The sequence below is a fragment of the Vidua chalybeata genome, chromosome 1 (genome assembly GCF_026979565.1).
Source record: "Vidua chalybeata isolate OUT-0048 chromosome 1, bVidCha1 merged haplotype, whole genome shotgun sequence".
NCBI classification, from domain to species: Eukaryota; Metazoa; Chordata; class Aves; order Passeriformes; family Viduidae; genus Vidua; species Vidua chalybeata.
Genome location: NC_071530.1, coordinates 132,001,910 through 132,029,038, shown reverse-complemented (window position 1 = coordinate 132,029,038; position 27,129 = coordinate 132,001,910). Strand labels below are relative to the sequence as shown.

The following is a 27,129-nucleotide window of genomic DNA, read 5'->3' as shown; positions in this document are numbered from 1 at the left end:
TGCAGCAGGGGATACATGGGTACTATCATGTCTTGAATTTATGTACCCTTCTGATTGTTTTTACCATTTTTAGAGTATAGCGTACTATCTGCAGAAGAACTTTAGCTGAACCTGGAAGCTGTCCTTGTAAATCTCAGGAGGGAAAGAATCCAGAACTTTCAGTTAACACTTTAGGAAATTAGTCTGGTCTTGCTTTGAGGTGGTTTTTTTTGCTTGGTTTTAATCAAAAAATAGTAATTTTGGCAGTGAGAATGAAGACCATGTGTCAGTAGGGTAAATAAACCCTTCAATACTGGAGTGACTCAGGAACTATTTAATAATTACTGACTTATTTACTTACTGCCATCTACAAGGTGACACTAATTTTCAGAAAGTATGCTTTAACTGATGTGGTAGTATATGTAACTTTCTCTCTCTCTTTCAAAGACTGGAAGTACAAGCAGATGTGCAGAAAGAACGATACAGTCTGAGTGGAGAATCTGGCACAGTTAGCTTGGGGACAGTTAGTGACAATGCCAGTACCAAAGCAATGGCAGGATCCATTCTGAACTCCTACATCCCTTTGGACAGGTAAGAGAAATGTGGTGAAAATAGAATATTTATAAGCCTTGCTTATTAAAGGATTTTTTTAAGCATGCCTCAGCTGTTCTACATTCAAGATTACACTTTGAAATTGTAGATTTTGTTACAAATGGAATTACATGTGACTGCTTTCTGCATTTTGCCAGGGTTATTTCCAAAGAGGAATGCCATTGCTGTAGCTCAGTAAAGAGTTTGGTTTTTCAGACTTTGTGTTTTCCTTTGGGCTGTTTATTTGGTTAAACATTTCTCTTCACAAGATATATCCCTCTCACTTTCACTGTGTATGCTGGAAAGCAGCAAGAGTTTGTTCCACCCTCCGACAACCTCTTACACTCACGGATTCTCCCCTGTTCTAGGGAAGGTAACAGCCTGGAAGTGCAGGTGGATATCGAATCCAAGCCAGCCAAGTTCCGGCACCACAGCGGGAGCAGCAGCGTGGAGGACGGCAGTGCTGCCGGGCGCGGCCCCGCCGGCTGCTCCGGCCCGCCCGAAGGCAAAGCCGGCGCCACCAAGTGGTCCAAGGACAGCACGGCGGGGAAGAAGTGCAAAGGTAAGCTGAGAAAGAAGAGTAGCATGAAGATTAATGAGACGAGAGAGGACATGGATGCTCAGCTGTTGGAGCAGCAAAGCACAAACTCCAGTGAATTTGACTCTCCCTCTCTGAGCGATAGTATTCCATCTGTAGCAGATTCACACTCCAGCCATTTCTCTGAGTTCAGTTGCTCAGATATGGAAAGTATGAAAACTTCCTGTAGCCATGGTTCCAGCGACTATCACACTCGCTTTACCACAGTCAGTGTTCTCCCAGAGGTGGAAAATGATCGCTTGGAAAATTCTCCACAGCCGAGTGGAATCCCTGTGCCTGTTCCAGCAGCCCCAAGCACTGATGTTCCACAGCTGAGTTACATTGCTGAGGAAAGCATTCATAACGGATCTTCGACAGATGCAGATTTAGGTGTCGGTGAAACACTGAAAGAAACAAACAACAACCATTCACAACAGGCTGTGGAATTAAGCACTGCTATTCAGACTGAAATGTAAATCTGTAAGTGCTGCAAAATAGATTTGCCATTAAAGAACCCTGTCAAAGCTGGTTGAATCACATGCAACTTCCATAAGTTTCAGGTGACCAGCAGAAGCAAGGTTTTGATACAACTGCATTTTCTAGATACTTGTCTGATAAGGCAAAATACTTCCTATGGATCTTTGACCTGTGTGAAGAGACATGAAGGCTTTAACCAAGTGCATTACAGCAGTACAAATATCTCCATGTTTTGTATTTTTGCCACAACTTCACTTGAAAGCGTATACTTGGTGTATTTAGATAAAAATTGGTAAATTCTTAATATGTTAAATGCTGAAATGAATAATATGTCCTGCACTGTTCACTTGGAAAATATGGGGTTTGGGATAAAGGGTGTTAGCTGAGCATTAGTGACTTAAAACCATTCTTGTGTGAGCCCTTAAATTTAAGGGAAGCAAAGACCTGCAGAGACCTATACAAACATACTTCAACAGTGACTATTCAGAATGACAATTTTGTTTCATAACTGGACACACTGTATTTAGAATGCATGTAGAATGAACTACATATCTTCAGATGGATGTAGCCTGTGTCAGAAGTGTTTGTATGTGTGTACACTTTGAGCAAGGTTATGGCTTTTACATAATTTCAAAACATAAGAAATGGGTACGTAATATATGGTGGAATGGAGACATCACCTGTGTAGAGCAGTGGGGCTACCTATTTATTCATGCAACCAATCACGCAGCAGGTAAGGCTACTATATAGTGTATAAAAACTGTAAAATAACAATCCAGTGATTTCTAAGCATTGTAGAAAAGTAGATGCAGTCACCTTTCATTAGGGGGAAAATTGGTGCCCCATCCATTCTTGGTGCCTTTGGAAAAGACTGGGTTTGAAGTGCCTGGTCGTCTGAGGATTTTACTGTAATGTTTTCCAGAATGTCCTCTTTGGCCACCTTGGATCACAAAAGAAAATCCTAGTGAATAAAATGACTGTCGTAGATACAATAATGAGGTACTGGCCTACCAAAGACTCACTCAGGCTTTAGTGGACTTGACATCTCTTTGCAAGACATGCCTGTCTTCAGTCCCAGAATCTTAAGTGCAGTGCAATGACTGCCCAAGTGCAAAGATGGGTTCCAAATATGCTGGCTTTTTTCTTTTTCTTTTGCATATGGAAGATGTACAGCTGAACACAAGCTGAAGTTGGCCAAAGCGCCTGCACTGTTAACCTTTCTTTTGCTAAGTAATTCACTAAAATGAAAAAAAGTTGTGAATCTCAGAATAACAGTTAACAATGTCTTGTGTTTCATGTATTGCCATTATGGTGCTACTGGAGGTTTGATTGGATGAAAAGAATGCCATGAGCTACAGTCCTCTTCCATGACTTATCCTCACCAGTTTCAGTAATAGCTTATAACACTAGTGCCAGTTACGTTATTTGGTAATGCTTGTTACAGTATTTGTATATTTGCAATTCGGTTTTGCTCAATAATATGCGTGTAAACTGCATATCTGAAATAAATGTCTAAATACTGACTTCTAGTGGTCTATTGTTTAATGTGCTGATCAGCCTTATGAAAATGTGTGTGTTCCCAGGGAGCCTTTTTTCCTGACTGCTCTAATCTCTTGCTGCCTTTAAATATTTTTATTTGATTAGATGTGCTTTGGAAGTTGAATGCTCTGCTTCTTGGAAATGTAAGATCTAAAGTCAGTTGCATTTTGTACAAGATTTCTGCCTTCTCTAAAATGAAAATAAATCTGATCTGCCTCTCTGGCAGGCAGGACAGTAAATGGTTTTGGGAGAGGGATGCTGTTTTGGCAGGGGCTCTTTAAACAGAACTGCACCATCTTGGCACAAGTCAGATGGCTGACTAAACTCAAACTCTATTTTCTCCATCTAAAGTGACGCTCTTCTCAGTTCACATGGCCTGCACAGAGTTCTTTCTGAAACACCACAGATTGGCCAGAGTTTCTGGGTAACACCTGGTGTTTTTTGCTGAGCTGAACTGCCTGTTCCTTAGGCTCATTTTCTCACCTACATCATGAGAGGCCAGGGAAGTGAGAAACTAAAACCAATGGGGATGCACTGTGGAAGCCCAAGCTGGATTGCCTCACTCCAAACCCATATGCAAGTTATACTTCTGTCAGATGGAAGAGTTATTTCAGCAAGTTTAAACTTACCTCTTAATTTCTCAGGACCTCTATTTTGCTGTGCAGCTTTTTGGAAATATGTTTGACTCTTGTAAAAAAAAATTATCAAATAATAACGATTATTTTCAGTCACTCCAAAATCATCTGATAATTTTACATCACTTTAAGAGGTAACATTAGAATGGAGGTAAGTTTTTTGTGGAGGTAAGTTTTTAGCAGAAAATGGTTTTGCTGATTAATTTTGTAATATTTTTAAATTCAGAGGCAATATTTCATAGGCAGTCTTAACAGCACCATTAAATTTAATGCAGCACCAAATTTTGAGTCTATGAAAAAGTAAAATATACACTTCCATTAATACACTAATGCAGAAAATGAGTCTCTTATTTACAGATTTACTGTAAGTTGATTCTTTTTCAGAAATTTTTTTCATGATTACTGGCTAATTTGACTAATTCATGTGAGGTTGTGGATCTTGAGGAAATTTATTTTAGTATCTGCTGTATCTGAGACTATTTGAGATAGTTACAACATTAGATAAAAGCCATCATAAAAGCTTTCCTCATAGTGTTTGAATGTCTTTGTTGTAGTGAAGCATCCAGGCTTGTACATCCATCCTTTCATTCAATCAGTGTCACAAAGTTTTGCATGTATGAGCTAATTGCTTTTTACTGTTGCATAAAGATTTTTTGACTGACTTACATGTCTTCCAATCATTCAGATTGAGTTTTGAATAGTTGCCTACTTAGTAATACCACCACTCTCATGGATAATAATGCATTTTAAGAATAATCAAGCAGAAGGTTGAAAAATACTAGAATTAATGAACCTAAAATCCATTAATATTCTAATTCAGGTGAAATTGTGGCAGTCTTGAACAGAAACTTTGGAATGATGTTGAGATTAATTTAGAATCACTTTCTGAAATTACCAAGAGCTGAAGAGCACAGTTACCACCTTGACTGCTCCTGCCAGTCCCAAAGGTGACACACTGGTCTTCCCAGATGGAATAATCTGGTGTTGCTGTGGGAGCAAAATGGTTTCCCTGTGAGGACTGAAGAGTCCCCAGGCCCAATCGTGGTGAGAAGCACAGCCCCAGACAGGTGACAATGTCTTTGTTGCCTTCGGTCTCAAGGGGTAGGAGAAACAGAGGAAAGCACCTGTGATGTACTTGGTAATTGAAGCTGGTCTGGAGGAAAAGGAGGAGTTGGATCCTCAGCCTTAGGGGTGACACTGAACTTCTGTGCTGAACACAACCCCAAGTCTTGGCAGATGGCTCTGGAGATGAATCTGCTGTCGCACCTCGCTCATGTGCCAGGCCGCGTAACTGAGTATCTTTGAGGTGTGGCTGTCTCAGCACCTGCCTGCACACAGGGACCAGCAGGAAGCATTTTGCAGGACAAGCCCAGCAAGCTGCCAGGTACAGCTCTCCTTGCACCAGATCCTGGTGAGCTGGCTTTATGAAAGCTGGCTTTATTGTTGAATCCATCTCAACAATAAGGACATTAAATTTCCAACAGCCTCAATTGGAGTGGTTGTGTTTAGGCACCAGAGCTCTGCTGATGGAGTTGCGTGGGCTTGAGCTTCCTTTTACTCACTGGCCCCATTCTCAAGACATTTCTAAACACAGCATTCTGTGTGAGGTGCACTTTATAATCCCTCTTGCTTACAAGGAAAACCACTCCCATGCCGCTGACTGTGTTTACAAGGGTGGCATTTAGCAAGGAGCAACTGAAAAGTGCAAAAGGGTTGCAAGGAAATGGCACTGCCACAGCTGGAGGCTTCGGCTGTGGTGCAGTGTGTTACATCCCCATGGGCAGGGCCCAGGGCAGGAGCGAGGACTCGGGTTGGTGATAATTCACCCCCCTCAGCCAGCCAGGGTGAGCCCTGCTCCATGTGCTGGCCCTTTGTCCCTTGGGTAGCTGCAGCTCACAGGCACTGAGCAGAGTTACACTGACTTGGATCATAAGTCTTGATTACAGCAGGGAAGAAGCTTTGTTCCCTGCTGTTCAAGATGATGTTATTTTGTTTATTGTAATGAACAAGTCTAAGTCTTCTGAAAGGCCTGGATTATACAAAGCAGAGCAGGTTCTGATGAGTGGAAATACATCCCACATAACGTTTACGCCAGTAACCGAGCTCTCACCACTGCCTGCACCACCGGGCAGGGAGATTGGGAGAGTGGTGGTCCTGTGGTACATTGACTTTTTAGCCAGGGAAGCAACCCTGCCATGCTGACACTCAGGCCTGGTAGCCCCTGTGAGCCTGAGGCTGGTTTCTTGAAAAATGTCAAAAATACTTTGCAAGGATAAAAAATAACAGTGTGACCCCCTTGTTCCCATGCTATTTATTCCCTGGCCACTGTCTGCATTTTTCCTGGCTACAGAATCTTGCTATCATTTCTTGTGTGAAAACCAGGGATCTGTGTCCAGGAGCAGCTGGGTGTGCGCAGGCCTGGTCAGCTCAGCTGTACAGGACACATCCTCTGGGCGTGTGACTGGCTGCATTATTGCCACTGCAGGGTCACATTCATTCCCCAGCTTCCATCACCTGCAGAACCAGTGCTCTCCTCCTGCTTTTGTCCTGCTGTTGGGTTTAGTTGGTTTGTTTTTAGAGGTGCACATTGACGCTGAGGGGCTGCGTGACAAGCCAAGAGCATAACTCCATGCTGGGATTGGGGTCTCCCTGCCACAAAGCCAGGTAAGACATTGGGGTGCTCTTGCTCCCCCTTTAGCCCACTTCATTGTTTTTAGGTGCTGTGTCCACACTGAGGCCATGCACTGCAGCACTGAGGTGGCAGCTACAGTCCTACCTTTGCCCGGCAGAGCAGCCAAAGCTGCAGAAGAGATTATGATTATGGAGGGCAGAGGGAAACAAAAAAGCAGCATAAATAAAGGTCAATCACAGAGCAGAAACAAGATTTAAAATATTGGAGTGTTCAAAAATAGGAAGGGGAAATTAGACCAGGAGTGTCAGGGATAGGGGCTGCCCAGGGAGAGACGAGCTCCTGGCCCAGCAGTGAGGAAATTGGTAATTCAGCTCTGTGGCTTCCCCTGCTGACCATTACACAGATGGGACACAAAACACATTTTGCAGCAGATCCCATTGTGAGCAAGGAGCTGCTTTTGTATCGCTGGCTGGGGGTCTATGTACAAATCACGAACGGCACGGGATTGCTGAGGAACACGTCTCGAGCTGTTTATTTTCCAGCATCACTCTCATTACGTGGTTATGGCAATGGGAAGATGCCAGCAGCTCACATCCCAGGCAGCAGACAACGAACTTAATGTTACAAGTTACTTTAAATGCTTTTACTTTAAATGCTTTTTGACCAATCACACAAAGCAAAAGCATATTGACAGTAGTTCTATCCAACCGCTATAAGCACATGTACCTTTGGTTAAAACAATGCTCGCTTATTTCAAATACAATACCTGCTTGTAAGCCTTAAGATACAATGCACAGAGCTCCATTATTAAGCTTAAAACTTCCTAATATCTCACTAGATATACTTTTCTGTAACTTAGGGAGTTATTCTAGCCAAGCGTTAATACATTGACCATTGTTCTATTTGTCCTTACTTTCTACTACTTGGATAATTTTTCTGCTGACAAATCTTATGGCTACTGCTTAGCTCTAATCGCAGTTCTGCTGTCTCTGAGGCCTGCCTTCTGCAACTTGCCTGATTTTAAGGATTCCCACACTTTTGGTCTGCAGCTGCTCCAGTGCCACACCTGGGATGCTGTGGCTGCCTCCGTGCAGAGGCCACTCGGCCTCACCTGGCCAAGGATATTTTCTTTGACAGGTGACCCCACGTTTGCTGTCCAGCTGCAGCTATTGGGGGCTGCAGAGATTTCTCCTGCAATTTCCCAGACTAAGGCAAGAGGAAGAGACTTAGGCAGCCCATACCTGTCAAACAAATGGTGAAATCCACACCCAAGGATATTCCATTCTGTACCCCCTGCCCCCAAAATGCCTTCCAGTGGTCTAATATTGCCCTTTCAGTTTTGAAGACTGGTGCCCTTGAGCTGTTCAGGCCAAATCAGCACTACAGTCCCTTATGTGTGTTTGATTTAATCTTTTTTTCTAAGTTCTGTATCTCTAGAACTTGTCCTGCCTGTCCATCCCAAAGGCTGTCTAAAGAAGTAGCCAATCTCAATGAAACCTGAAGGAGGCAGGACCATCACCAAAATGACTGCAGGCAAGGTTGGTGTTTTACATCCTCAACAGCCAAAGTTTAGGGTCTGCCTTAATCTGAGGAGATCACACACACACAAAGTGAAAACCCATGAATTGCCAAGTATCAGTTGTACTGATGATGCTTTGGGAATAAAAACCTTCATCCTTGGCACTCCAAGCTGAAACTCATAATCCGCGTGTCAGAATTACAAGCCTAAAGTGTACTGAACCAGGAAAGAAGCCATAATTGTGCTTTTCAAGAAAAAAAACTTTATTAATTAATATACACCTGAGAAAAATTTTCATTAGAACAGCATTCTTAATGATATTTCTGCAGTGCTAAGTGAGTTTGATATACATTTATATCATCTGTGCAAAGAAGGCATCAGGGTATCTGAGAAATTTAAAAGCTTCACCTATGAAGGAACTTTGTCAGAATCAAATATAAAACATAAGTAATGCCTGAAATTAAAAAAAAATCATACTGGTCCAAAAAATTGGTTTAGTTTTATGAATATATCTGTAAACAGAAATAGCTGGTATTTAAAATAATATGAATACAAAACTCAGAGTTAAGTATTTCTACTGTGCAGTGCAGGCACTTGTTCATCTGACACTGCCCAAAAGAAGCCATCCTTCTGCACACACAGGAAAAAAGTTCTCTGTGCACTAAAAATTCCTCACTTGTTAAAAACATACCCATCCATTTAATAATTGTTTCCATGACAAGCTAATCAATAATTCATTCACCTTTTTTGTTAAGATTTATTGAGCCAAAATATTTAAATCTGTTTTGTACAGACTGGGAATAGTAAACAAACAGATGGCCAGCAGGAGTTTTCTGAAAAATGTTAATACTTCTTGTAAACTCATTTTAGCAAAGTTACTGCTAATTGACCCATATATCTTGAAGAAACTTCTTTATCACAAGAACACAGAACTCACAAAATGATGTAACAAGTGATGAATAAAAGTGTATTTATCTATTGCACTATCAAGGTGTTTCACATTGCATATATAATGTAAGATATATTTTTCTGAGTCTAAATAAAATCAGTATGCCATATGAAATCAACTCTGTAACTGAACACAGATGGGCATTAAACTCTAGAGATGTATACAACTACAAGAAAAAAAGAGCAGCAAGTTTTAAATGTGCATATGCTATCAAAACAAAATAGAATTCCAGCAGTCCAGGTAAAGACCCATTTGAACCGAGGTAAGTCTGCAGATTTCATTCATTCATCTTCTAACATGAACTATATGCATGCAGCCAATAAACTTTTAACTTCTTAAAGTTCATAAACCTTCTTAAGGCTCTCAAGATCTTCCAGTGAGTACTGATCACTCTGGCTTTCTGAAAGTAAGTCAAACAGTTGCTGTAACTCTTCTTTTTCATCTTTGCTGAGAAGGGCCAGCACCACCTGAAAAAAAAAACCCAACAAATTATTTTGTAATCAGCACAGGTTGACTGAAAATCATAATATCTGACAGAAATTCAAAAGTCAGTGTGCTTTTTCCTTTAAGATATGAAAGTTTCCTTTAGATTTCTGTGCAATTTAAGTACACATTCGATCGGTCTAGGTTCTTACCTTAAATCTTTCTGCTTTGCTCAAGTAGAAAAGGTGCTGATATGCAAGGCCAGGATCTTTTCCAGCTATGTAATGTTCCAATGACTGGATAAAAATCAGAAGGATTTCTCCTTCAAGTTTGTTACTTAGCAGCACCGGCAGTGTTTTTGGATCAGTAACTGTTAAAAGATCTGCACAAGCAGCTTTATCCTTATTGGCATTCAGTGCATTTACGATCTGACCAAAGTCGTAAGCGTTGGGTGGTTCCGAAACACGGAGCTTCTCAGAGGACCTCCTTGGCACTGGCTTTGGAACAGCCTCCTCAGCAGGAACATGGTGAGTCTCAGCATCTTCTGATGTAGCAAACTGCCTCTCTTCCTGTTCATCAGCTTCAGTCACCTTCACAATCAAAGTGGCAACAGATCACTTAATGTGGACAGAGAGATAACCTGAAGCTTCATAAACTGCATTTATCCGTCCCATCACTGGACTAAAGCTGGCAGTGTGCTCTTCATCAAAGAAAGGCAATCCCATTTTCTTCCATGTCCTACTGCCCCCAGAACAGGACCTCTCTAATACACTTTTAAAGGCTCACAGTCAAAAGTGTGGTTTTTTACACCTCCTTTTCACTGCCTGGCACCGCACTGTGCAATCACCCCTGGAGAGCACTGGAAGAAAGGAGGACTCTACACATGTATTAAATGTGAAGTTCCAGAAGACAGGGACAGCTGGAGTCAAGGCAGCAGACACCCATGTTTTATTTCTCTGCTGTGCCTCCAGGGCACTACAGGCACATGGCAGCTGGATCAAGTTGCTGTTTGGAGTCTTGCTTTGGGAAAAGAAAGCTCAGCATGGATAAAATGCCTCACTCTGCACTTAAACTTCTCCTGAAACTGCAGCCTCTATCAAGTTTAATGAAGCATTTAGCATTACTAAAATTTAACTATGGGGCCAACTACATTTGCTAAAATCTATTTCAAGCCATCAAGAGTTGTGAAATTAGTATAACCTGACTAAAACTTACTGAACATGGTCTCTCAATGCCAAGTATTTTGAAAAGTCTGAAGATTCTGTATTGCCTAGAACAGGGGATTAATAATTTTTGGAAAATACTGCATTTGGCTTATAGACACTGTTCTATTTTTCAACAATCCTTAGAATCGAGGGAGAAACCTTATATAATAACCTTTTATATAATCATAGCTTGATTAACACAGAATAATGATGATAAATTATTTTTCTAATTTTGTTTTTCTTTGCAGCCTGTTTTCATGGAAAAAGACTACCTTGTACTACAGCAGGTGAAAGAGAGGAGCCTCTCCACAGAGGCAGTTTTAATTACGACAGCAAACATTAAATGCTTCCTGCATCACCCCCAGAAAACTTACCAGCACCAGCAATGTAGTTAGCTAGTCCCTGAACTATGTGGTCACTTCCCAAACCTCCTCTTAACACTTTCCAGGTCCCATTGTTTGTCACAACTCAGAGCTTAACTAACACTATACCAGCTTATGCCGCTTACATAAAATCCCATGAGCTTGTGACAACCTGAAGTACTTCAAGAACTTATTTTCTTTCCTATATTAATAACTGCAGATTCCATTATAGCACATTCTGAAATTACATTATCAAAATATAGTATCACTGTACAGTCTGGTAACTATGTATTTTAACTATACATTTTTAAATAAAAAGGAGAAAAAGAATTCTTAAACGACCAGCAAAGCTACAATCCAAAAATATCAGATGACTGAGAAAATCCTTTCATCACCTAATTCTACCCAGAACTGTGCAAAGCTAACGTTTTGATCCTGTACCTAACATTACATCCTGTATTTCTTCTGTAAGATCCTACAGATGTTTTACTCTTGCTCTTTAGGGTAGGATTTCATTTTTCACACCCATAACTTTAGGACCAGCACAGGAGCAGTCAGCACATCTGCTGACCACAGACCTCTGCCAGCACAGACCCAGAGGCTGCCCAAGGAGCAGAGACTTCAAAAACAAAACTGCTATTACACAGCTGCATTCTGTAAAATGTATTTCAAAGCTTAAGCAGCTTTTGTTTACAAGGAGCATATCCTCGAGTTTAGTGCCATCTAAATGGTGTAGTTCTGAATACACTTGTGAGAAGTCCAAGCTTTATCATATGTAAAAATCCTCCAATATGCCCTCAAAATGATGTGAAAAATACAACACCACCCCCACAAAGATATAGATTCAAGACAGGCAAACAAAAGCTTTAGTATTATCTCTTCAAATGTGCTGCTTCTGTTGTGTTTGCTTTTAAGAAATGAACAGGTACACCACCTCTTGTATGGTTATTTTCTTCCCGTGTGTTTGATGACTGCCAGCTCCAGCACTGCTGTCAAGGTGAAGCAGTTGGGTTACCTCCTCTAATTCCCTTTGTGCTTCAAGAACATTTGGATCTATTAGAAGTACCTTGTTGAAATCATCAGCACTGGCTTGATAGTTCTGTAAGTAGAAAAAAATATTTTTCTCATAAGCACATCACTAGAAAAATAAATCTGAAGTACCATACTGTCCTTTACAAGTAAGAAAGGTAAAAATACTGGGATCTGAACACTAAGTAGACAAAAATAATCTAAATACTGATAGTGTGATCTCTTTAGAGGGGAAAAAGGAACTAAGAATGAGTTAATATTCTGTGACTGAATATTTCCAATTAAATATGTAATATGAATATGTTTCTTTTCAGAAACCTATTCCATGTATCAGAGAGCAAATTACTGAAGTTTGCTGCTTTTAAGCATAATTGCTTACAGTGTAACACTGCTTCACAATTAATATAATGTGAGTCCAGCAAGTTTGCACACTTGCTTTGCCAATAAGAGAGTTAAATTGAGCTTTGATTAAAGATATATCTGATCTTCCTGGGCTTCAGTCCAACAGACCATCTCTTACAGTGAAATTTTGGTAACACTTGAGTAGACTGGGATTATGTTATAACCTCTGGGCTAAATAAGATTAGGACAAACACAGTGACAGAGTAGCATCAGGACACAGTTCCTCAATAATCAGTCTTGTAATTTGTTTCATGCTTTTATTTCCCATTTTTTAATGTTTAATTACGATTTTTAAACTAATTTTTCTGAAGAGACAAAGTTAATAGCATCAATTGAGGAAGATTGGAATTATCATATTAGAAAAATCAAGACATCTCAAGGGCTGGAGTATCAAAAATAAAGATGAAATGCAGCAGTAAACAGTAAAAGACCATGCAGATAGTAAAAGACCAACATAATTTCTTGTGTGAGTGGTCTAGTATTTCTTCTGTTCCCAAGCAGCACCATAAGGTTACTATTAAATCATTTGTATTATCATGGAAAAAAAAATCCTCATATACCACCTGAGGTACTTCCTCAGCACCTCTACTGTAACAGAGGAACCAGTGTCCAAGTCACTCCAATTCTTTCCCACATTTTGTTCCCAACTGGTGGCCAGTATTCAAGGTGCAGAGAGGCTGTAGGACATGAAGGAACACTGAGAGAATGAGAATTATGTACCCCTAACAAAGGAATGCACAAGGGGCTAGGTTGCTTTCATCAGAAATCCACTACTAACTAAGCTAAATCATTTGAATTACAGATGTGAGGATTCACAACTACAGAGAAAGGAGATTCTGGAACAGACTTCTGGAAACAGTAACAAGGGTCAGCAACCAACTCTACTGAATTTAAAACTGCAGCCTGCCCAACGAAAATCGTACAAGATGACTGCACCCAAAGCAAGAGGGGGGACTACCAGTTGCAGGAGATGCCACTTGGGGTCCTGTGTACTGTGTCACAGGCCTAACGTATCTCACTAACGTTTTTCCTGATCTTCCCTTAACTACATCCTGGTAAATCTGTAAAAAACACCTTCATTTACTACATTAAATTCCACAGCAGCTTTTTTATTTAAATGTGTGTCTAATTACATACAAATAACACTTTCCACCTTAGTTAGGTCTTTGCCAAACTACATGCCTTTAGCTCATACAATTCTTCATTACAGAGTCATTTGTCAACTTCAGATCATTTTTTGTCATTTTATCTGATTTTACCTATCTCTTTCATCCTTGAAATTAGCAATAATGAAGACATTAAATCCAACCACAACAAAACATTTTGGGAGTCCCTGGCTCAGGCTGTTCTGAAGGAGTCCATCAACACTATGTTTCTGGTTGTCTTCAATAAAACAAAAATAGCACTTTTTTCTAGGATATGCAATAAACAATTCTCAGCCTTCTTCATGGGCATGTAACACCCTTTTTTTCTGCCTGGTAGAATCACCATGTACTCACATTTATACTGATGTTTTATCAAGTTTAACAACATAAGATTAGAGATGATTAATACCAGGTAGCTTAGCACAGTTACAGAAGAAACATTACACAAAATTAAGACTTTTCACACTTTCAAAATTTTATAGCTACTGCAACAGAGGAACAAATGTATCACATTCCTAGGACCTGCATTTGGAATTATAACATGGGATGAGAATAGACTGGTATGCTGCTAAGCACAAACAGGTTCTCAGGTGACTTGCAAGCTGAGACACCATCCAGTAATTTTTTGTTAAGACATCCAACATAATGAAGGTCTGAATAAGTGTCCATTCATTTGAAGGACAATGATGAAACTTGGACCTCCAGTCCACTCCTGCAACATGGAAGACAGCATTTCAGATGCTTGTTTCAACACGCTTGTAAATTTAATATAAAGCACGTGATAAGAGCTGCCACCATGAGCCTACAAAATCAAGAAGCTGATAATTCAATACCAAGTAAGAGCTGGTGGGTAGAGCAAAGATTGCTGTGGGAGAATTGTGGAGTGTAAAGGCTAACTTAACATCACTGAAGATGGAGAATCACCAGAAGAGGGAGGGACAAACAGAACAACATGGTTCAAGTGATGGAATATGTGATTTGAAGTCACATTCAGGATGGATATGATCAATGTGTCTGCATTTATGATGATCAGGTAAAAGGATACTCTAAAAACCGTATGTAAGATGAGCACTGTGGAGACACCACCACCGTGCAGATGGAAAGGAAAAGGCTGAGTACTGCCACTGCCATAGAGTGAAAAAGTACAGTACTGACAAAGGGTTGTAATGCATTGGGGGAAGAAAAAGAAAATGATAATTAAATCCCTGGTTTAATATGACATTTAAACATGAGCAGATGCCAAGACAGCTTGAGATTTTGGTTTGGACAGATGAAGACAGACTTGGAGAGAATCCATTTGTCATCAGCACAGTTATAGTAAACTCCTTGACAAATAAAAGAGACTGGGATACCCAGAAGGAGAATACTAGAACATTAGAACAGACTTGAAACTCACGTAACCAATCACCAGTCAAACCTTATTTATTGCAATATTCTTGTATTTTCTCAAGTTATTACATCAACATGTGGGTTTTTATGTAGCAAAAATATTTATGTAATGCTTTATGTATGCCTAATGTTCTACAAAGTAATAGATCATCACACTGAGTACTTTGTGTATACCCACTGACAGCAACTACCTCATTGCCTTTGAAGAGGATAAGCAAGTTTAGAAGTGCTTAAGAATACCTGCCACGTTCTTTTTCCTCACCTGTAATCCTTTGTACGCTAGTGCTCTTCTATAAAAAGCTTTAATATTAGAATCTTCTATCTGAAGAACATGATCACAATCCCGCTTAGCCTCTTCATATTTATACAGTTTCAAGTAACAGAGAGCTCTAACACAGAAAAACAGAATATACTGCAATATAAGTAATTCTACAGTGCTGTGGTGCCAACATCTTCTGACTCGCAAATGTTAATTAAAATACTTCAAACAATTCAGTCTCAATGTGGTGTTTTTAAAAGTACATAAAACCTTTAACTATCAAGAACATCACTGCATGGATTTAGAGAAGGCCAATTCCTGAAAAAAAAGGCCAAAATTCAAGCATGACTAATGCCTGAAGTTAAGCAGGTATTCAAGTATTTTAAAAGCAGAGCCTACATTAGTACAGTATGATAGTATAGTGGTCAATGTAATACGGATTTAATACAGCCATTCAGGGTAAAAAAGTGCTCTGGATTAAATAAACAACATTGCTCTCTGTGCCTAATTATTACTTGGAACTCTCCTATTCAAGTACTGGTCTAGTCAAATCCTTCTTAGTTTGTAGAAGCTGATAAGATTACAGCATAAAGAATTATGCTGCTGAATTAGGTCAACCTTTAAAATAATGCTGACATATGACTGTGTTCTTACTTCTATTTTCTCAGAATGTACATTTTCTCTGAATTATTACTCTTCTTATCTGAGATATTGCTACTGCATGCTAAGTTTTTAATTCAAATCATACCAGTATTCTTAAAAAAAAATCTCAAAAATGCTGCAAAATGCTATGCTAATTTTAACTTCTACTACTGTTTACTCTATTTATATAGAGGATTTTAAGATCTATACCAGTGACATTAATACTTGCTCCCCTTGAAAAATGTTTTTACAAGAAATCCATTTTGTTGTTACAAACATTTACCAGGTAGGGGAAAAATCCCTTTTTCACAACAATGAGTGAAGGGATGCAAAATCTCTATTTGAAATGAGAAAATGTTACTACTGTTATCCCACAAAGCAGCACTAGCTTTTGGATCTTTACCTGTTAGTGTAGACAGTACATTCCTCAGTATTTAACTTCATGCACTCACTGTATTTATTTGCAGCTTCTTCATATTCCCCCATTTTTACAAAATCATTGCCTTCATTTTTCAACCTCTTGAACTTCTCCGTTGCTTCCTCACCTACAGCATGAAAGGATCACAGTGTCACGTAAGGTCAGTTCATTAAGGGTGGCAGACTAAGGATTAAGGCCTGGCAATGGAGTCCCTCTGTCACTCTGCACTCGGCCATTCCTGTCCCCAGCCTCCCCTGCTGCTCCAACAAAGGCATGACCAGACCTACATTTGGCTCAACAAATACTTCCCCATCCACCAGTGCTACTTCTCTGCTGAAAACAATGGGAATGCAACAGACAGCTCTAAGCCTTCCCAACTTTTGTGTGGTAGAGAGGGCCTACCTGTGTCCAATGAGACCCTGCTTTTATTTACAATGGTGGAGACTTAATCAGCAGGATTAAAGGCCTTCCAGATCTTCACCATCACACCAAGGTGGCCATAATTTGATCTAATATTCTCTTTGCAATCATACCACAGTTACTATGCTAAACTGACAGTGAAAAACAAATCACATCACTTGGAGTTAGGGATATGTCAGTAATATTCTGTTAAGAACTATTTCTAAAAGATGCAGTGAGGAACCTCGAAACACCTAACTACACTTTTTAGTGTAGTAACTGTGTTATTCCATAATTGCCTTTCCTTCTTAATGCCACATCATTTGCTGCAGGTGCTTTTGGGTTAGGCTACAGTTTTTAGCTGTGTTTGCAGTGAAAAACTGATCCTGACTGCAGCTTCACGACTCTGTTGCAAGCAAACAGTAATTATCAACATAGCTAAGTAAATAATAATGAAATAACCTACTTTTTGCACCATGCTAAAGAATATGAGCCCCCTGCCAAGCTTCACGTTTTCAGCACTGTATAGAACCAACAATTTTAACCAATAACTGAACTCATCGAGTTCTTTTATAAAAACATGGTAGTTTCCTATGCCAGAAAACTACACGTGGAGTTGGGAAAAAATAACCTACATGAAACACACAACTAAGTTATAACTCAAGTTGTAAGATATGAAGAAAAACATAAACTGTTGCAAAAAACTAAAACAATAGTAAGGTTTAACTACTGACTGAATATTACTGATGGCAGCCTTTCAGTACCAGCTATCACTGTCAGGTCTCACTGTTGCAGCAGAGGCCTGAGGAGGCAGCCACACCTCTAGAGTTTTCTTCAGTGAAGAAAACAGTTACACAATCATTGTTTAATACTTCTGAAAACAAAGCCTAACCAAAGCCTGCACTATCTGAAACAGACTGAGACATGTTTTGCATCAAAATGCTGCCAAGCACTTGGAAGACACTCAGTATTGCAGTAATGCATTACAGACAGATAACCCCATCACTGGTACATATTTGGCTAACAGCCCAGTGACAAACTGCAGTCACCCCTGTTGTTAATCGAGGGGACATTATCTTCAATACTACTTTATATTGAAATAACTCAAAGGGAAACCAATTAATACTTGAATAAGGAATCATAGGGTTAAAGCCTTTGCAAAGGGAGTGTTTAATGTCAGTAACAACTGAATCAGAGAGCTTCCTTCACTTATTTACTGAAAGAGAAAAATGGAAACTGCAATGAAGGGGAAAAAAAGTCAGGAAGGAAGTTAAGTTTCCCAGAGTTCAGCACTCAGTGATTATGTATGGACAGGTCCAGAACATCTTTGAAAGGTGTCTCCTAAACTTCTGCTAAAGTTGGGTGATTGGGTGGTGGTTTTTCTGAGGGGAAACTGTGTTATAACTGTGTTATGATGTCAGGGAAACAATTGATGCTCATGTCCTGGGGGGCATCAGGCACAGCACTGCCAGAGGGCACGGGAGAGGATTGTCCTGCTCTGCTCTGGGGCAGCCTCACCTTGACTGCTGGGGGCGGTTTTGGGCACCAAAATATAAGAAAGATACTAAGCCATTAGAGAGCATCCAAAGGAGGGCCATTAGCATGGTGCAGGGTCAGAGGGGAAGCTGTATGAGGAGTGGCTGAGGTCACTTGGTCTGTTCAGTCTGGAGGAAACTGAGAGGAGACCCCACTGAGGTCTTCAACATCCCCACAAGGGGAAGCAGAAGGGCAGGCACTGATCTCTTCTCTCTCATGACCAGTGACAGGACTCAGGGAAACAAAGATAGGGGAGGTTTAGCATGGATATCACAAAAAGGTTCTTCACCCAGAGGGTGGTTGGGCACTGGAACAGCTCCCCAGGGAAGTAGTCACAGCACCAAGGCTGACAGAGTTCAAGAAGGGTTTGGACAATGCTCTCAGGCTCACGATGTGACTCTTGGGGTGTCCTGGGCAGGGCCAGCAGTTGGTCTTTGGTGATCCTGATATTTTGCCTATGAGTATTACTGCAGATTTTATATAACTTAACTTCATATAACTAAATTACATGCTGCAAACTACATCACTTGGTTTAAAAAAATTACCGTAACTGCTCCACAAAGCACATTAAACTCCATCACGTAAATGACAGTAATTTACTTTGGCTTTTCACAAAGGTCTCTTAATGAGTGTTTTCTAAAGCAGTTTCTTTTACATTGTTAAAATGTATTCCATTGTCTAATTACATTTATTTTCTGAATGTGTATTTGCATTAGCTATACATACAATTAATCTGCAATTCTTCTTCTCTGTTGATGTCTATAGTACTTGGCTTATTCTCTGAAGTGAGGCCTCCTCCATCCCACCTGTATAGCTGAGCAGCAACTGGAACAACTGGAATTGGTGGCAGCTTCTCCCTCCAACTGGGACCATCCTGATCTATTAAAGTCTTTGTTATTCTGAAAAAGAACAGCCCCACCAACATGACTTTTCATATAATTAACTCGCTTTAGTAACTTACAACCAATTCAATGCAATGAATTGCAATGTTCCAATTAAAAAAAAAAAAAAAAACGGAACATAATATCCTTAAGGCTATTTGAAAAGTATTATCACAGCAGTCAACAGTATCACATTCGTTTAAGACTTTTTCCACTTTAGAGTATTATGGTGGCATTTAGAAGACAAGCTGACTTCAGCATGATCTGCAAATATTTCAGCTAATGACTGATTCTGCAACTAAGCTCTAAATGCTGCTTACCACATCAAGTAAAGAAATAAAAAAATCCATGTATTTATTTTGGTTACTCTTCTCAGCTGTTCATAGATGTTACTTGTAGTAAGTGAGATTGCAATATTTTCAGGCAAAATGTGATACTTAGATGTGCAAATGTCAAATGAAACCTCTTCCACAACAACTGTCTAAAGAAAGCAATGCAGGTCACAAATTAGTCTGCATTAAGTTGCATTTTATATAGTCAGAAATGGATCAATCAATCCCCATTTTAAAACATTTTAATTACATATAAAAACTGTCTAGCCTTTCTGAAACCAACACACACATTTATGTCAACTATTTCCACATATGTGGAAATAAAAAAAAATCAACTCTGAGAATAGCAGTGTGATAAACATCTCCTAATCTCAAATGGACTTAAGATCAAGTTCACCCGGTAAAAAGTCTAATTCATAACTTAAGAAAGGACAATTCTGAATTGAGTAGCAAAGCAAGCCACATGGATACTACTACTACTACATGGATACTACAAGAAATAAAACTAATTTTTTTTTTTTATCAGGTGCACTTCCATCTAAGACAGTGTGAAAAACATACTGCATGAACGCACATACAAAAAAAAAATAAGAACCTTTAAAGTGACATGAAGAACAACACAGAATTAACATAAATTACTCAATGGAGTTTCCTTATTTACTTTTGTTCTTTTAAAGTATTTGAATAACAGCTATTTAAAAAAAAGTGTCAGTGTAATACTTCGGCAATAGAATCAGAGCACTCAAGACGATATTCTTTTCCCATTGTGGTCTGATGAAAAAACTAATACAAGCAGCAGCACCAGTTCTAATCTCCTTTATGTAGAACAGAAATTACCAAAATACTTTAAAGAATGATAGAGCCTACAAGGTCTGTTTGTAGAGCTATATAATGAGCGAGTTTATGTTTTACACCATGCTGCATAAAAACCATATGGTTTTGACTTGAAAGTAAATTTCTTCATACACAGAATATCACATTCCATAGCATAAAGTAGCTTCTTTGTTTTCTAAGTGATCAAAAAGACTATTTTAATGTGTGTCTGTGGATGCCCTTGCAGGGGCTCTCCTCTGCCTGTACCATTCCTACGTATATTAGAGGACATACCAGCAATGTGGCTTATCCAAGTGCTGCTTTGCTCTGATTTTACTAAATCTTTGGATTTTAATGATAGCCTGAACTCAATTGCTAAGAAAAAATGTGGCACACCATTACAAACTGAACAACCCAAGATTTACTCAGGTTGCTTTTTTAGGCAACAAAACAGTACATTTCATATTAACATGTCAATTAATTAACTTTAGATATTTCCCATAGAAAGTAATGGAGTAATTCTACAGGAAACCAGAGTCATATTGAATTCCTATTTGGTTTTTTATTTATCATAATGACCTTAAAAAGTTGCAGGAAAAAAACTCTAATTCATCAAAATCCACAGAAATAATCCTGCAGTATCTGATGATCAACTGACTTCTTGTAGTATAATTAGTAAGCAGTCTTTTGCAAAAATGCATGCTTGTGTGCCATGATTAGCTCAAAAAGCACCGGTGTCTCATGAAAAAGCTGGGACAAACATTTCTCAACACTCATTTCCCACCACCAACACCCCAACCTGACCCAACAATCCTGCAGTTCTGGAGCTGATCACAGATTTCTTTCTGCAGTACAGTACTCATACTGGACTTCATAAAAAGAGCTTCCAAGCCATTTCAGGCAATTTGCTCACTGATACTAAAGCAATTGGGACAACTGGAATGAAACTTCAGTTTAGTAGGAGGAAATGCATAAGCATATTCCCACACATTAGAGCTTCTGTATTTCTAACAGAGAGAAGTAAATAATGAAACACTCAAGAGGAAATTAAAATACACAAAGTAGGAAATCCACTGATGTTCACAAAGCTAGGAAAATGCCACTAATTAAAAGCATGCTTGAAATGTAATTTCCAGTTATTTGGCACACACCATTAGACGAGCCAGTCCTTCCAGTTTATCTAAAAAAATCACCTCAGAACCAATAAAAGACACAATTTAACATCATCTAACCAACATAATGAACAGTCAAATAACTGTTTATACTTGTTTCCATTATGTACCCAAACTGTTAATTATTTCCTTTTGATTACAAAATGATCAGGCAAAGGTTTGATATTAAAAATCCTTGTCTTTTATGTGAGTATGCAATTGATTCTAAGGTTTTTGTAAAGTCTGCTTAGCTATGTAAGCTCAGAGAGACAAGCTTTAACATGGTTTATCAAACCCACCCTCAGATACAAGTATGATGATGAATTTTTCTTGTCAGCATCCTAAAGCATCACTATACAATTTCCCACAGAAAATTAAAAACCAAGAACTCCTCCAATAAAATAAGGTTGTTAAGATCTCATCTTCCTAATATAAAAAATAAAAATACAAAAAAAAATACATTTGTGGAAGTGTCTTTAAGTTAAAAGGCAGTCATGTTTTTTTAAAATTCGTTTTTAAGAAAGGTCTCTTACTTTGGAAATGAAAACGAAAGCTTTAGTACAGTTTCAGTTGAAGTTTCAAATGATAAAATATTAAAAAAAAATTAGTTAAAGTTCAGTTACACAGGAGGTCTGTAGTTTAGAAACGAATTAATTCGCAAGCAAAAATGAATTACCAGCAGAAGAGAAGAAGGAAGAAGCAGCTGAAATAAGGTGATGGGTTGCCAGGGAGGAAAAGAGTAATGAGCAGTGAAGCTAAAAACATAAGGAAGGCCTAGAGAGGAGAAAAGGAAGAGTGTTAAGGAGAAAAGGGAAAGAAGCTTATTACTAAGCAAGTTCTAAGTTAAGGAGAAATATGAAAAGAGTATCTGCAGATAAAATAAGCCAACATGATTTTTAAAAAGTGCAATAATTACATAGGTACCATGATAAGCAGTTATTCCACCAATCCAAGTGCTCTGTTATCACTACAGATACAGAAGATTACTAATGATTTTTGTGATACCAAAAAAAAAAGGATTTCTAAGAGATTATAAAGTGTCACAATTTCCTCAGGTCAAATAAACAGAATTTAAGGGAAGATATTATGGACGTTTTTAATGAATAGTGGAAGTGCTCATGGTCTTGCCTTAGGAAGGAAAAAACCATACTAGATTCCATTGTAAATCACACACATGTGGGTTTCTGCTCAGTGATTAATGGCTCTTCTGTTTTCAACTTTACAGTATTAAAGTATAATTAGAGAAGTTCAAAAGTCTCTCTTGGCAGAAAGGATTAATGCTGAAAGTATTAATACTTGAAAATAATATTCAATTATATTTTTTACACCTCTAAGCTTTGTAGCCAACCACTGTCTTAGGCTACTTCAGTATTTCCACAACTGCAGCATACAGAAGGATTCACACTTAAAATAAATCTCCAACTGCCACAGAAAGACTGTTAATATGTAAAGAAACAGGATGTCAGAGAAATGGCATGGACCTTAAGTATTACTTTATATAGTATAAAATAGAAGTTAGGAAAGAGAACAAGTAGAAGCACTATTAAAAAAAACAACCTTAAAATATTTAAAATATTACATTTTTGAAGAACAGGAAAGGGACCCACTGCTAGGAAAAGAAAACTGAAATTATGGGAAAACAACTAAAAGAACAGCCAATCCTCTACCTATAATGAACTAGTTGTGCAACAACACTGAGAGCACAGAATAGAGGGAGCATGTAAAACAAACTAATTTGAATTCTATTCTGACTGTTATCGGAGAATTTCTGTGTGGAGTTACCTGTTAGCACTATCATTTGCTGCTTGGATGCTGCTGTCTATCTGCAGGACTGTTTTATAATCAATGTATGCCTGTCGGTACCGCTCCATTGACTCATTTGCCATTGCTCGGCGTAGAAGAGGCTTAAGGGAAAATGGCTGAAGCTCCAGAGCCCTGGGAAAACAAAAAGAAAAATGCAGGATTGAAAAGGAGTAACTGAATTAAGAATAACAGAACTATTTTATGATATACACAACTATATGCAACTCTGTGATTTCAGATGGCACTTACAGTAAAATAACTACGGAAAATGGGTCTGAGTGGTTCATATCAACATCCTAAATTACACCCAGTTTTCAAATTGTTAATGCTTTTACTACAGCTTACTCTACTCAAAGCTCTGTCTTCCATCTGGAAAACTGCTCTCATCACCATGATATGATTAATGGAATGGCACCTGCTTATCAGCAAAAGCTATTTTTCTTAAGTCTTGCCTAGATCTACAAGGATTTCAAGTATATGGTGTTTCTGCTGACACGACTTTCAGTTTTTCTTCCTTAAATGAAAATATGCACTTAAAAGGCTCACTGACTAGGACAGTAGTACCAGAACATACACTTTTCTTTGGACTTTAGGTTTTTGCCTGCCTTTTGTCGGTTTACATTTTTGATTGCCTGCCTGGTCAACACCAAGCTCAACATTGTGCAATTAGAACTCCTTCCCAACGCTATGTACTTTTCCAGCAATATGAAGCAGTCAAAGGCTGTATTTCTCAGAAACTACCTTCTTTTCAATGATTATTGCTAAAGAAAGAGAAACCTTTAAAATAGTGAAATTAAGATGAGCCTAGACAATTTGATTTCATGAAGTCATACAGCCATCCAGACTGAGATATCCCAGCTTTCTGCTACAGATATGATCAGCTCCAAGATCAGACAAGGCTGCTTGAGGCATGATACAGCTGGGCCTGAAAATCCTCCATGGGAATCTCTGCCCAACATCTCTGGGTAACCTGTTGCAATGCCAAGCAGTGCTCATGGGGAGAAGATTTCTTGTAGTATAACCCTACATAACTTCTTAGTTTAAAATCAAGTAACCTATTTGTAGATCATCTATTATATTGTGTTGCTTACTGAAGATTTGACATTGCCTAATTTACATGTGTTTGCAGGTTTGCAGTTCTGCTTCCCCGTCTTTAAATTATTTCTACCTCTGTATTATTTCTACCACTAAGCACTATGAGTCCTTGTACATCCAGGAAATATGCATGACATTAAGGACACTATCATTAGACAGTAAGAATAACTGGGAAGAATACAAAACGTAAAACCTCTGTATTACTGATTCCAGCTAAAGTCTTACATACTTCAAACTTCCTGAAAAGAAAAATGTGATGGGTCTTAAATATGCCATCTTGGCCAGCCGCCTCTGATCCTGCATCTATTTTAACAAAATACTGCTAATGAGTCATTTTTTTCAGAGAACTTATTCTGTCAGATAGAATATATACAGTAAGTTAAATGTTTTGTACCTTTGTATTACAAAGGTACATGCATATTTTATTTTTAGTTTTGGAGGGCTTTTTTTTAACAGTAGAGTTATGCTGTACAAAAAACCCCACTGACTAATTAATATGACTTCTAATTATTTTAAGATATTTTTTTGCACCTTTAGCCTCAGCATTAGAAACTCAATCTATGGAAATATTAAAAAAACCCAAAACATCAAAAATACAGTAATAATTTAGTGGGACACAGTGTTTGGAAGTTACTGAAGGTGTCTGATCTTCTCTAACTCCCGTATCCTTAAAAGGCACAATAAGCAGAAAGGATTTTAGCTCAATTCCTTAACAGCCATAATTACTGTTTATAAGTATGCAAGTATATATTAAAAACCCCCAAACCAAAACAACAAACCAACAGAGAACACACACACACCATACATGTGCTCAAAAGCAATTTCCAATACTGTGATAAGCAGCTGGCTTAACAAAGCTTTAACATATTAGTTGCTGCAGAAGTCCACTATAAACCTGCTTTTATATTAAAAAATTTAATCCCACTATGCATTTCTGTGAACACAGAAAGCTTAAGAACTGCCCTTACACAGTAAGACATTAAGTCAAAAGTTATTACTTTCCTAGTTTTCATGTGATTGTTTATGTAACAAAGGTATCTGTCATTTAGACAGTGAATCCCACTTTATTGGTACTGTTCTGAGTCAAACAGCACTTAAAATGTTTAATCATCACCAGGAATGTTGTTGCTCTACACGGGAGGTTTCAATTTACCTGTTACAATCCTGAATGCAGTCACTGCAGTTCCCTTCTTTGAGGTAACATGCTGCTCTGTTTGAGTACAAGACACTTAAATCATCTGGACTTTGTTCTCCTAAAAGAAGTTACAATTAAAATCAAATAGTATTACTGAAATTACACTTAAGAATTAAAAATTTGCATACTCCAAGCTTCACTGCAGTGATGCAGTTTGCTGACACTACAAAGCAGTAAAGAGCTTTCCTTTATCAAGTTGCCTAGAATATGTAAATATTCAAATATAAATGTCAACAGCTCTATCCCCTAGAAAATTAAAACTTTATTTCACTCATCGTCCTATATTTTCTGCAATGTGAATAGCTGTCTACTGAAATGATGCAAGATTTACTGCATGGTAACTCCTGTCACAAATCCAGGGGCAGGCTAAATTCGTTTACTTGTAGTTCCTTTAAATCATCTGAACAGTTGTAGATTTAAAGTATAAGGTGTTACACTTACCAAGGCCAGTGACATATTCAATTGCTTCCGAGTATTTGAGCACAGCTTCTCCAAACTGTCCACTCTTAAAAAACTCGTTTCCTTCACTTTTTAGTTTCGCTGCAGTAGGAGGAAGTGAAGTGGAACTGCCACCACCAACCGACTGAGACCCTTCTCTATGCGGTTTGGAGATCTCGGCTTCGGCGCTTTCACTCTTCTCATCACTGCGTAAATAGCCATTAACTTCGCCTTCATGGTCTGACAAATGCTTTTCTGACTTCTTCTCTGACGCGCCTTTTTTCAATCCGCTCTCAGCGGAGTCCTTGTGCTTGTGCGTGTCTCTGTCCCGAGCCCTGCCGCCGCCTTTGCCGTGGGACTTTCTGTGCGCGTTGCCCATGGCGGGCTCCGCGGCTGCCGCCCGCGCTGCCGAGGCGGAGGCTGCAAGGGCATTAATGAGCCGGGTTAGAGCCGCATCATCAGCGCAAACTATCGGCCTGCCGCGGCAGGGGGGTGCTGCACAGGGACACCGACCAAAGCCTGCAGCACCCCAACGCTAGGGGGGCTTATCAGCCTCGGAAAACACTGCTAAGGACACAGAAAAATTCCTTCTTACAAGTAACCATCAGTTGTTCTTGAGAGGAGATTACTACGAAGCCTCATTGACCCTTGCTGGGCACAAGGAAACCCCTGTCCTGAGGTGTCAGAATGGTACAGGGCTCACCTTGAAATTAACTCTTTAAATACAGCCTATTACAACACGGACGCTTTGATCTTCTGTGACCAAATCAAATGCCTACGTTTTAAAATTAGATCACAAGCTATCAAACCAGCAACGTTATACAAAACTCTCCTCAAATATAACATAGACTAGACAGGATAAAAGCTTAAAAATCCATCTCAATAAGATTTCGTTTAAACATGTCAAAAACCCTTTTATGCATACTTGTGATCATTCAGCTTTCACTGTTATTTATTACAAATTTATTTAGGAAAAAATCATAGAATAAGGGTATTTAGAGAATAAAATCTCTATCTTCCATATTCATCTGACTTCCTACCAGATTACCACTGCAGTATTCAAAGACAGATTTCTGCAGAGCCTGACTCTTGATAGTACTAAGCACACAACAACTCTGCCTTTTTGTACTATTAAGATGATATCTTCCCTTAACCTGATGTTCTTATCTGTCCAACAATTTTTTTTTACATATTGGAATGATACTTTCAATTGATTTTAACAAAACATCTGACACTGACTCAATACGGATGAACTCCAGATGGTCCAAAATGAAAGAAATAATTTTTTTCAACACACAAAATGTTATGGAAATC

At 38.8% G+C, this 27,129-nt stretch overlaps 2 protein-coding genes across 4 annotated transcripts in view; one reads left to right on the top strand and one right to left on the bottom strand.

Moving 5' to 3' along the window:
- RNF19A (ring finger protein 19A, RBR E3 ubiquitin protein ligase) overlaps nucleotides 1-3,147 on the top strand; it is a 57,637-nt gene extending 54,490 nt beyond the window's left edge. For all 3 annotated transcript variants that reach the window (XM_053944217.1, XM_053944202.1, XM_053944210.1), the window contains 2 exons: nucleotides 427-570; nucleotides 939-3,147. In XM_053944217.1, the coding sequence (XP_053800192.1) occupies nucleotides 427-570; nucleotides 939-1,623 (829 nt within the window). In that variant the 3' untranslated portion in view covers nucleotides 1,624-3,147. The remainder of the gene's footprint in view (nucleotides 1-426; nucleotides 571-938) is intronic.
- Nucleotides 3,148-8,194: 5,047 nt separating this feature from the next.
- Nucleotides 8,195-27,129, bottom strand: part of SPAG1 (sperm associated antigen 1) — a 37,040-nt gene continuing 18,105 nt past the window's right edge. The window contains exons 11-19 of the mRNA XM_053957867.1: nucleotides 25,819-26,235; nucleotides 25,336-25,435; nucleotides 23,067-23,219; nucleotides 18,834-19,006; nucleotides 16,158-16,299; nucleotides 15,116-15,242; nucleotides 11,823-11,987; nucleotides 9,534-9,911; nucleotides 8,195-9,365 (exon numbers count right to left, since the gene is read on the bottom strand). Coding sequence (XP_053813842.1) covers nucleotides 9,234-9,365; nucleotides 9,534-9,911; nucleotides 11,823-11,987; nucleotides 15,116-15,242; nucleotides 16,158-16,299; nucleotides 18,834-19,006; nucleotides 23,067-23,219; nucleotides 25,336-25,435; nucleotides 25,819-26,235 — 1,787 coding nt within the window. The 3' untranslated portion in view covers nucleotides 8,195-9,233. The remainder of the gene's footprint in view (nucleotides 9,366-9,533; nucleotides 9,912-11,822; nucleotides 11,988-15,115; nucleotides 15,243-16,157; nucleotides 16,300-18,833; nucleotides 19,007-23,066; nucleotides 23,220-25,335; nucleotides 25,436-25,818; nucleotides 26,236-27,129) is intronic.